The 12,048-nt window shown below is 41.9% G+C and overlaps 2 protein-coding genes across 3 annotated transcripts in view; both read right to left on the bottom strand.

The window, feature by feature from the left end:
* The window catches only part of LOC306706006 (receptor-type tyrosine-protein phosphatase N2-like), a gene marked incomplete at its 5' end in the record, with an annotated part of 170,828 nt that extends 165,701 nt beyond the window's left edge, over positions 1–5,127 (bottom strand). Inside the window, one exon of the mRNA XM_079172920.1 lies at positions 5,025–5,127. Coding sequence (XP_079029046.1) covers positions 5,025–5,127 — 103 coding nt within the window. The remainder of the gene's footprint in view (positions 1–5,024) is intronic.
* A 2,197-nt stretch (positions 5,128–7,324) lies between these two features.
* esyt2a (extended synaptotagmin-like protein 2a) overlaps positions 7,325–12,048 on the bottom strand; it is a 35,717-nt gene continuing 30,993 nt past the window's right edge. For both annotated transcript variants that reach the window (XM_079173906.1, XM_079173907.1), the window contains 8 exons: positions 11,861–11,947; positions 11,587–11,736; positions 10,986–11,392; positions 10,252–10,350; positions 10,017–10,148; positions 9,836–9,941; positions 9,587–9,636; positions 7,325–9,441 (listed from right to left, as the gene is read on the bottom strand). In XM_079173906.1, coding sequence (XP_079030032.1) covers positions 9,396–9,441; positions 9,587–9,636; positions 9,836–9,941; positions 10,017–10,148; positions 10,252–10,350; positions 10,986–11,392; positions 11,587–11,736; positions 11,861–11,947 — 1,077 coding nt within the window. In that variant the 3' untranslated portion in view covers positions 7,325–9,395. The remainder of the gene's footprint in view (positions 9,442–9,586; positions 9,637–9,835; positions 9,942–10,016; positions 10,149–10,251; positions 10,351–10,985; positions 11,393–11,586; positions 11,737–11,860; positions 11,948–12,048) is intronic.

Below are 12,048 nucleotides of genomic sequence, written 5' to 3'. Positions count from 1 at the left end.
AAACCAGCCTAAATTAAAGCTTAATCTTTACAGTTTACAACTTTCTTTGTCTCTGTTTATCAATGAGCTGTACACCAGTCGACCAACCCGTTCATATAAAAAGATAATCCGTCTCATTATAGAACAGAAAGTCTCTCTTTCTCTCTTGTTAACACAAACGACTTGAATCATTTCCCCCCCAGCATTCAGCTGGAACCTTCTCCTCCACACAATGTTATCTCTGCCGGCCGGACGTTGATGACCGGTCGGGGTCGCAGACTGAAGGAAAAAGCACCGAGCCTTTTAAAAAGCTTCCCCCTCCTCCTTCTACTTCTAGCTCATCTAAAGTTCTGACTCCTGCTCTGTGTTGTTCCCACGGCTGATCAGAGAGTCTTTCTATCTCTATGTGACACATGTTTTCTGTAGCGTACGACTTCTATGTGTTTTTTAAATTGACAGCAGTTTCATTTGTTTGGGCCTCGGCTCAGAGAAACGTCGACATGCCACCTGACTGTTTCACACAAACACACGGACTTGGAAGCAAAAGGCGGCGTTTGATCTTTTCTTATTGTGTCGCAGTGGAGCGGGGAAATCCATTTCTCAATTAGGGAGGTGTGCAGCTTAAATTGGCGGTAATCTCTCTTTGTCTTCCCTCTCCTCCGTATCCTGCAGCGACAACACAACCGCCTCCGTCACCTCCTCCCTCATCCCTTCTTCCTCTCTCATCCTCGCTCTCGTCCTCTCTTCCACCGATTGTTCAAAGCCGCGGCGTTGATCCATCCATCTGGTGGAATGAAGCGGCGGCGCTTCGTACCCCCGAGCTCTCTTCTCCCCGAAGCTGCCAGACGCTGGCTGCATTCATCCCGTACCGAGAGTTCAGTATTTACTGTCGCAGCCTTCACGGCGCGACACGAAATCTCTTGTAGTTCTGTGTTGTGGTTTTCCATCAGTGTTTTTAATTACATGTTGTGGGCGTAAATCGTTGTGTTAAAGACTTTTGGTTAAGCTTGAATAACATTTTAGTTTGAAAAATACACTTAAACACTAAAATGTTAAGCTTGGAGAGACACTATTTGGAGGTCAAACAGGAAGTGAGTGCAACTAAAACGACGCTAATAATCCCTCATAGATGTAACATCCTGAGACTCGCCGACATTAAACCTCTGAACCCTAAAAACCCACCGGCTGGAAAACCATGTTTTCTTTTAAGCTATCGCCAAAACTACACTGTTCACCGTAGCAGCATATTCAGTCAGTGAGTGTTCACTGTGTTCTATTGATCGATCCGTTAAAAGCAGAACTGGGTTCTATGAAGACAAAGTGTTTGAATCCACACAGCGTTGGTCTCTGATGTGGTTTCACCCGTTCAGATATCAATCCACACAGCAGCAGATTCTCATCTCACTTTAGATTTTCTGCACTCAGGAGATTTGTATCCAGATTGATCCGATTCAAGTGATCAGTGAAGCCAAACGCCAACCAAAGTAACACCGTGTTCAGCTACAGCCGAGCTTCAGCACAGCACGACGTCGTCTTCTGTTCCTCTCACAGCAGAGCAAACCTGAGAAGATCTCATCACAGCTGAATCCATGCAGCCGCTTTGCATCAGTCAAAATGAAGAGTTTGTGTCGCTGGCGATGCTCGGATAGAACAGAACGAGGCCTGACTCAGAGACCTCGGAGCTCGTGGTGAATCTACCTCGGACGGTAACGACGTCACGGCTCATAATTTAAACCATCATTTGAGAAAGAGGAGGAGGACGTCGCCGCCCCTGGACCAGACATTTTCATTCAGACTAAACAGGAACGCCGTTAAAACTACGGGATGTTTGCTCTCAATAAACCTCCGTCACATCCACAGTCACAGTGACCTCGGCACAGCTCCCCCGACCGACCAATCGGCACGGAAGAAATGTTAATGAGCGTTGCCACGGGGACGGCGAAGCGAACCAGCGGTGACCTTCTCCGGGTCCAAGTTAATGATTAGAGGATATTATGTTCCTTTCAGGAAGCAACGGAGCACTTCGTACATTTGAAAATGACATTTGACATGTTGAAACGTTCTGCACGAGCCACACGTAAGCCTCGAGAATATTATCATCCAAAACAAACATGGAGCTACAGGAGGAGTGTTGAGAAGACAACAACACAACGAGCATCAACGCTCTGGCAGAGTAGAAATATTAATGAGCATTTTCATTAGTTTAATACTTCAGAGATGATAATTGTTGTTGCCTATATTGTAATTACTTGTTTCTGCACAAAACTCATATTAAGTCTCTATCCTGGAACGCATCAAGGTCACTGCAGACAAATTACAGCTTCTAGCAAATTCACTAAATCAATATTTCAATAAATGAGAATGTGAACAGTAATAACAGTTTGATCAGGTGAAGATATTCTCTCTACGGCTCCCTGAAGGTAAATTATAAGAACATTTGAAATATTGTCAGAATATATTTTGGGCAAAGGCCTCACAACGAAGTCATCATTGATTAAAAGTTTTAATATAAAACTCACATTCACGCCTTCTTCCCACCGCTGAGTTTTTACGATCGATCTTTTATGAAGAAAACACAGAATTGTGGACATATTTATATACCAATAGAGTGAATGTTTATCTAGAGTTTGGACATTTACTCAGGTGCTGTACTTTGTAGTGTAGTTTTGACATTAAACAATTCAGATTATGAATTCAACACGGAAGAAGTCATTGCTGCTGTCAAGCAAGTTAAATGAGAAAGTTAAATTGTCATGAATGAGGAAGACTTTTCAAGATCCCAGAACTTCAAACTTTGCCAAAAGGTGAAAAGAAATCCCAGCATCACATTTAAGAGGCTGAAACCAACAAGCGTTTGGTATTTCCACCTTTGAAAACACTGATTTTGTATAAAAATACAGCAGTTTTAGCGCTTCAAGCCTCTAAATATAATCTGATGAACAAAGTGAAGCATTTAGCAGCAAAAGAGAGATTTCAGGAGGCGGTGGAGACCAAAAACAGAGCGAAAAGAGACCGAATATTGAACTTACATTCATCAGATGACACAAACACAAAGACTCAGCATGCTGCTGCAGCTGGGTGTGTAAATGAGCAACTGTTTGCTAACAAGTTGATCTTATCAACTTACATAAAAAGCGATAATATCGATGTTGTTGTTTCAGCTTCACACATGTGCTCAAACAAATCCGTCTTCTTCTCTGCTTTCACTGTCGTGCTGCTGCTCTCGTTGACTCGCTATCGCCCCCAAACGTCGATGAGCGGAACAGCATGAAAGCGACACGGAGGCCGAAAAGCTTCATTCACAATAAGCAAGCTCACTAAGTTATTATTAAATACTTTAAGATATATTTCATATTTTTAAGGGATTTAAATATTACTTGAAATTAAAGTAAAAAATATTTTGTTTTTGTATTTTTCTCTCCTGTTGGCACTAAAACCCAAACAATGTGACTCTGTGGTAAGAAAATCTATTTGTTCTGATATTTGTGTTATAATACGAGGAGGGAAATATTGTGGTATTGAGCTCCGGCTTTACTCAACTACTTCCTGTTTACATCACGCCGTATATACACAGGTCCAGTCCAAGAGATGGCAAAGAGCAGGATTAGTAAGGTCATTTAAACCATCTAAATCAATACAAGTACAAGTAAGTAAACCTATTATAGGATGTGAAGTATTAATAAAGTATAAATGGAGGCTGAGCGCTGCAGCTCGATGCTCCCTGTTGTTTTGCTGCTCGTCTCCTCAGAGTCTGTCCTGTGGCTGCCATACTCTCTGTATGCTGGTTATGTAATCTGAAGGAGGAAGAACGAGGAGGAGGAGGAGGAGGAGGAGGAGGGTCTGGACACACACACACACACACACCTCTCATCACCAGCTTCCTCCTCCTCCTCTCACCAGCTACAATCATCTCTGCATCAGTCACCCTGCAGGCTGCACATTTCAAATCAGTGGGGGAATATTACATATCAGCTATTTATAGAAATGTATGTCTCCAGTCTACACACACACACGCACACACACACACACACACACACCTTTATGTTTCCGATCAATAGCTGCCTCTGTCAGCAGCACAGGGCTGATATTGGAGTGTGTGTGTAAACACATGATTTCACTGATGGACGTTGTTTGTTCTTGTTTACAAGTGAGTGTGCACAAACATTACACTGCCTATTGTATTTACTGTTGTTCTGTTTGTATATTATTTATATATATTATTTTGCATGTTTGATTCATTTTATTTACTATTGCTTTCATGAATTATTTCCCAATAATTAAAAAGTTTCTAGTATTCATATGTTGATTAAATAAAAAGTTATTTAGACATTTTATTTTCATTTGTGTATTTATCTTATTTTCTCTGTATTTCATTAATGGCATTGCTTTTTCTTTTTACATAATTCATTTTTAACTTTTATTATTACATTTATTTACTTTCATCTTTATTGTAATTACTTTTAGTTCAGTGTAGTTTCTGAAAACTTCTAATTAAATAGTATCTTATAGATTTTAAATCTATTTTTAATTCTGAATAACTTCAAATAATTCGTCTTATTTTTTTAATTATTTGTATTAATTTTAATCTTAATTTTAAGTTTTCTATCACAATTTTAACTTACATTTTGTATTTAGTATTTTTCATTTGAATTGACAATGCATGATTATTGTATTTGAATGTTCTCTATTGCATTTATAAAGCTATTTATCTTTTTTTGTATTTTTATTTCTAATATTTTTTTAATTACTTAGTCCTAATTAACAGATGCAAGTCTTCCTAATACAATAATGGCTCATCTTCCTGCATTACCGGCCGCGTGCTGCTCTTGTGTTATTCCCTTGATGTTCTCATGGACTCTGGTTTATTTGCAGTGGTTTGTTCCGCTGAAACATCAGCACCGTGTTGGGTTTTCAGGTGAAGCTGCAGAGAAACCAGCCTGACAACAAACAGTCTCCTCCGGTCGGTCTGCAAAAAAATGGCTGCAGGACCGGAGACGCTCCGGATGCAGCTAATTAAGAAAAGAATCATCCGTTAATTCACTCACCGATTCTCCTGTCAGCAGAAGCGGGGAAGCAGCTCAGGGAAGCGAGGAGGAGGAGGAGGAGGAGGTGGAGATGGCGGAGGAAGGAAAAAGCCATAGGATGCATGTCTCTTCTGGGGTTATTCTCTCAAGTGTTAGAAGGCCATTTTTTTTCCGGGGAGGTTTGGTTCGTCTTCCTTCCCGCTCGGAGTGCCTCCTACGCGGCTGGAGGAGCAGAGGGAGACGCGCGGACGGCGGGTGGATGTTGGAGGAGAGGAGACTGGAGAGGATGCAGGGCGTTTTCTGCTGCTGGAGGATCGAGCGCTCACACGCAGCAAGCTGGCCTCAAAGGCACGTGCAGTTAGACGCGATTTCAAAATAAAAGGTTTGACCAACGCAGAGATCTGCACATTTTATGGAGAAATGAGATGCAAAGGCAGAAGAAGTGTATAACAAATACAAACCAAAGTTGATTCAAGCAATAAAGAAAATGAAGTTGTATAAAACTTGCCTACTGCAACAATGACAGAGTGATATAAATGTAAATCATAAAAACAGAACATAAGACAACCAAATTAAGACAAAACATAAATCAGTCATACATTCATGTTTTTACCTTTTTTTTGTTCTGAGCTTGTTTTTTTGACTCGTTTGTTTTCCAACAAAATGTTCTTTTCATGTGTTAATATGAAAAACACACATTTAAATGAAATACTTATAAGATTTGTATTTATATTTAATTCAATTAATGTGATTCAGCATTTAATAATGTTGTGGTAATACACTTTATGTTTATGTTGTTGTTTAGATTAAGATTTTACATTTTTTCTGTTTATGATCTAATTTACCAATTAGTAAACATGCATGTGCAAACATTTCTACAAAGTAGGATGTATTGCTTTTTTTCCTTTTCACAGAAAGAGTTTTGTTTGTATTTTAATTTTTTTTTGCATCTGTACACCAAAACCAGCCTTATAAACCTTTACTCTGAAGGCCAACTCACTCAATATCCGTAATGTCTTCTACTTCAGTCCGACTTGACGGATTCACGGAGCGCTCCGCTCCGGATTCAGCGCTGCATTCAGGTGCTGTGGGAAAATGATGCTGGCTCAGAGTTGAAGGCAGGTGAACGAGTGACGATGAAAAATCAGGACCACTGTCTGAGGAAGAGGCTGATAAGGTTTGGAAGGGAATGCCCTCTAATGGTATTTACATGCGTATCTGTGGACTGAATATGTATTTTAATCATGATCAATATCAGTGGCGGCTGGTGGAACATGTTCTAGGTAGCAGGGCCATCCAATCAACTTCAGCAAACTTCCCAGAATGATTTAATGCAAAGGTATCAAACACGCATTACTACTTTGCAGTTAGCTATTTAACATTTATTCCAACACGACAAAAAGCAGTAAATAACACGTTGGTAAACATGTCAGGACATCTTATTAATGTGTATATAATGTGTATATGTGTAATTTTAAACCACGACAATGGTGTCAGAAGTGTTTCAATGAGAGACATTGACGACGAGCAGAGCGGATGATGAGTGATTCATGTATTCATGCTGTGCGTCAGATCACATTCCTGTAACGTGTGCGATGATATCGTTAGCCAACATGTTTCTCCTGCAACGTCCTTATTCTCTTGTACTGCTTCTAGCTCAGTTATCACAGCGCTTGTGATGCAGGCATTTATTGGAGCATTTCTGATATTAAGCTCACAGTTTGTACAAAGACATTCAACACATTGGACCAGTGGCGGCTGGTGGAAAATGATTGCTTGATATTCATCAACACAGATACCAGCTTCTTGGCACAGCAACGTGTAGCGTTGCTTTACATTATAGTGGATGGCCTTTTTTAATTAAAGAAATACATCACAAACAGACTGTTTGCAGATTGAGAGTCCAATTTCTTACGACAAAATGTACAAAGATGCGTTCAAAGCTTTATTTTTTTTAAATCACTTCTCACCAGCATGAGATAATTTCCTCTCACTCAGGTAACAACCTCCGGTTCTGTCGAGTGAAGCCGATGCTTCATGTGTTAAAGCTGCATTCTCTCTAATGTCCACCAGGGGGCGACTCCTCAGGTTGTATAGAAGTCTATGAGAAAATGACTCTACTTCTCTCTTGATTTATTACCTCAGTAAACATTGTAAACATGAGTTTATGGTCTCAATCTCTAGTTTCAAGTCTTCTTCAATACAGCATGATGTTCATTTAGTAAATGATGGTCCATTTAGAGTCAAACACAGTGATTGACAGGTCGCTGTCACAGCAGTGCCAGGTGATGAAACGGAAAAAGAAAGGTCAGAAGTCACGGTGCCGTACAGCTTCATGCTGCTATAAAGCTCTTTATTTGTTTCAAAAAAGACATTTAGGAGACATTCGGAGACATTGGGGGGACTGATGACGCTCATCTGTACGGTTTCTCCTCATACACGAGAACATCTCTGGGATCGCGTGAATCTTAAGGCACAAGATAAATTAAGAAGACGGAGGGAAAAACAAAAAACAAACCGCCTTTCATGAGGACAGTGTCCACCGCAGTGACACGAGCTCTCAAATCTAATAAAATCTGTTTGATTCTTACAAAATAAAACACAGGACGAGACAAAAGAGCTGCGAAACACAATTAAAAACAGAACAGTTTACATACACGTGTGTGAAATACTTTGTCGACGTGAAACACAACAAGGCAAAAAGTCCGGCCTCCTCTGCATCAACACGAGACGGCTGCTCTTTGGCTGAGACATTTAATAAACATGTTATAAGCATTTTATTGAACGTGTTTGACACCAATCATTATGCATTTGTTACCGATATGAATCCCTTTCAGAGCAGCTGCTGCAAAGTCAAAGCAGTGTTGGATTTTGCATTTTCACCACAAGAACAAACAGCGACGTGTTGAAAGTGACACTTCATGACGATTTAAGACTATCAGTTGATTCATGAACAAAATGTTAACTCTATATGATATCAAACAAATAAAAAGCCCTTTAGAACAAAATGTGCAATTTTCTTTTTGGAAATGTTAAATTACAAAATGTAAAGCCACGTTTTTGTAGAAATTGTGATTAAAGCAAATTCTTTTTAATAATTCAATTGGGTGTTTGTTTGTAGAAACCAAAGTGAAAACTGGTGCAACCTCAGTTGATGCTTTCAGATAATTAATCTGTGTTTGTGCCGGTGTGTAAACCCTCAATTCTGCCCAGAAAACAATCGCATGTTGAACGCAGTAAAATAATTTACACGTCCACAGCACTTGTTCCTCTTTTTTATCACTAATACTGTCCTCACTCACGGGCCCTTCCTGTTTGTCTTCACATTAAAAGAATAACCATTAAAAAGGGAAACGCTGAAAGTCTTTTAATGTGAAAGAATTGGCAGGAAGTAGCGGTAGCTTAACGTTGAGTGATAGCATCAGAGCGGTGTCTTTATCATCTTACCACTGGAGGGCGCTAGAGAGCATCCTTATATAGATGTATAGAAGATATAGTGACTTTAGATAAATTAATAAAAAACATGGTTAATAATATTAAATACAGTTTGATATGATGAATTATGTTAAAAGAAGATTTCGACAACAAATTTAGGCAAATGTTTAAATCGCAACTAAGCGTAAAGATGATCCCCACCAGATTAAAAACACACAGATGTGCAAATATTCAGCTTAAAAAGCAAACAGGTTACACTCAACGGCCTCATTTTAAATGTAACGACAGGTGTGTTAACCGATGGAGAGGAACTAAACAAATATCTTACGCAATATTTGTTTAGTTAACTTGGTTATTACACGTGTTATTACAGTGGAATGAAACCAGAGTGAAGCCGAGGGGCGAAGAAATGAAAATACTTCTCGTCTCTTTGGTGCGACCGCCGGCCTGCTCTGCTTCAGAAACTTAGTCCAGAATGTTGTTCATTTAAAAAAAAAAGAATTAACAAATCAAATATCAAATATCAAACAATCATTTGGCCAAATAAGAGACTGCGCCTCGCTCTCTTATCTCCGTTTTGTCCAGCGTCACTGGTAATATTTACAAACTTTTACATCGTCGTTCTTTACTGAAACCGCTGCAACAGCAAAAAAAAAAAAACACAGAAAAAATAGATTGTCTTCCTCTACAGCTGTTATAGTTTCTCCTATAGATATGGAATATAGACTTCCACAGCAGTACAGCATGTAATATATAGTATTCTACACTCCCTTTAGTCTATCAGCCTTTCACTTCTTAAAGGGGAGGTTTGCCTTGCGACTGATGTGATTAGATGAATGTCGAAGCTGCTTTTCTGTACACACACACACACACATACACACACACACACACACTTAAGTGGAAGAGATATGATGGTGGTGATGGTGATGATGATGGTGATGAAGATATGGTTCCTGTCTATAGTTGGTGAGGATTCATCTGGCCGTCTTCACTCAGCTCATACCTGCAGGAGGAGAAAGACGGTTTTCAGCGTCATGTTTTTTCCTTCAACCGCCTCTGAAATCAGTGTTTTTTTAATTCTAATCAAAGTCACTCCTACTCCTAACTAGTGGAAAATAAATAAAAACGCACTTAGATCAAAGACTTACCATTGAGTCCAACCCTTACTGATTTCATCGTGGGTCAAATCCACCAGAACCTGATGAGAAAAGAGTTTTCTTCACTGGTAGAAATAAAGACCCAATACGTTTGAAATGTTAAATGAAAATATCTTTTCATGTCCAGACGAGGTTCTAAATCATCAAAACTCAAGCTTGTATCGGGATGAAATACATCCATTTTAAGACTTTAAGGTTTCCTCGGGGTTGAAACAAACCGGCCTCATGAAAGTCCCGTACCTTTCCCAGCAGGCCCTTGTGTTTGGAGAGCAGACCTCCGCCGTTCTTCACCGCCACGTCCAGAGTCCTCCTGTGGAGCTCCACGAGGGAAACGCTGAACTCAAACCTGAGCAGGAAGACAAAAAACGTTAACGAAAGAACAAACCCGCGACCGTCACCGGCGAAGTTCGGCGGGACTCACGTCTGATCGTAAACTGGGTTGAGGGTTTTCTTGAAGGTGTGAGTTTTCCTCCTTCCAGACCGCCGCTTGTCAGGCAGCAGGTAGAGGCGGACGTACGGATCCGAGCCGTGGTCTGAGAACGTGATCAGGTTTCTGTGGAGGTTAAATAGAAATGAATATAACAAAGAGAGTCGGGGGGGGGGGATGTGCGGTGTGTTGTTTCTTCTTCTTCTCTTCGCTCTGATTGGTCTCGTACCTGCAGCCGTGGACCACCACGATGAGTTTGTTCCTCTGGGAGCTGTGTCGGACCGTCAGCTGGATCTCACCCAGCGGGAAATGATTGGGGCCTGAACCACTACGGAGAAAAAGATGGAGAGAGGAGGAGGAGGAGGAGGAGGAGGAGGAGGAGGAGGAGGAGGAGGAGGAGGAGGAGGAAGAGGTCAACGCTGTGAAACCAGAATCTCCTGTTCAAGCCTAGTAGTTGATTCTGAGCCGTAGAGCTCCATCAAACAGTCCGAACAGGAAGTTAGCATTAAGAAAAACCCATTAACTTCCATACAAGGGAACAGGAAGTGACTCATTCTCTGGTTTTAGGACTCATTGCTGCAGCTCTCTATCGCCATGAACACACACACACACACACAGGCTGTCGTTTGTTTTGACTCATTCCCACAAACACGGTCCTGCTGCCACAAATACTCACTAGAGCGACAAACGTGGATTAATCCGCCGCTGAAAATAGTCCCCAACAATTGCAGTGTTAGCTCCTGTTTCAGTGAGGGTTTTTTTTTTTTTAAGTTTACGTGTTCAGTAGGAGCCAGTGGGCTTCAAACGCAGCGTCAGAGACGCGGTAGGAAAGTCAAGCTCACTTTCATGAGAAGTTGTGGCGGTTAAACCTTTGAAAACCTAGAAAAATGTGTTCCATACACAGTCAGACAGACCGGTGATTAAATGGACAGACAGACGGATATATGATTGGTTGATATTTACTTTTGCAGCAGCTGGAGTCTCTGCTGCAGCTCCTGAGCGGCGTACGGGTTGGAGATGTCCGAGGCGATGCTTGGCGTCGGCTCCTTGCCTCCGGCCAGGTACTGCTGGGAGCCAGAGATGGCCAGGTTGGAGGTGCTCCTCCCGGTGTCCGCCAGGCCCCTTCCTCCTCCTCCTCCTCCTCCTCCTCTTGCTCCTCCCTGCCCCAAGTCCGTGCTTCCCGGAGACCTGAAGGGCAGATCCTGGGCCGACGCGGCGGACGAGCGCGGGATGGTGGAGGCGGGAGGCGCCGAGGAGTCCGAGGACACGGAGGGCCGCGGGGTTTGGCTGGCGGAGCTGTTCTTGTTGACCTGCACGGAGGACGGGGTGGAGTTTGAGGCCGAGGAAGCGTTCTTGTCCAAGCACAGGACCTGAAAGAGAACAAATACAGAGAAAAATTAGGAAAAAAGGGTCCTGAAATCTTTCTTTCATGCCTTTTCCAAGACCCATGTTCTGTGTGAACGATGTCAAAAACAAATTAAATTCTGCTCTAATAGTAAAAAAAGGACAATTTTGGATTTTGAAACAGTTTGGAGGGAACGTCATCTGCAGGTTTTCCTCCTACCCGCAGAGCCATCTTCATCTTGAGGGTGCAGTTGGGTCCGGAGTTCTTCAGGGGGAAGCGCTGGTTCAGCGTCATGTCCTCCGCCTCCAGCAGGCGGCCCAGAGGAAGCGTCAACGTTCCCAACGAACACTCGTGTTTCTCGTCCTTCACCTGAGAGACGCGTACGAGACACGAGGGGTCAACGTCACTCACAACCACAGTTAACTGCTGATAAACACGACAGACTTGAGCCGCAATGAAGCGTTCAACCGACGAAAAGACATAAAAGACGTACCTCAACCTGCAGCTCTTGGGTTTTGGGGTTGTGGATGAGGAAGGTGAAGGCTTCCTCCCACACCGGTTCATTGGTCTTATATCTGGTCTGATGGAGGACACAACAGAGAGGAGTTAGAGTCACTCGGCCAACTGCGACATTATTTTACAATAAATTAACCAACTTTTTGCAGTACATGTTTCCAAAAG

The sequence above is a fragment of the Pholis gunnellus genome (assembly GCF_910591455.1).
Source record: "Pholis gunnellus genome assembly, chromosome: 14".
In the NCBI taxonomy this organism is placed as follows: Eukaryota; Metazoa; Chordata; class Actinopteri; order Perciformes; family Pholidae; genus Pholis; species Pholis gunnellus.
This window is presented reverse-complemented; position numbering and strand designations above follow the sequence as displayed.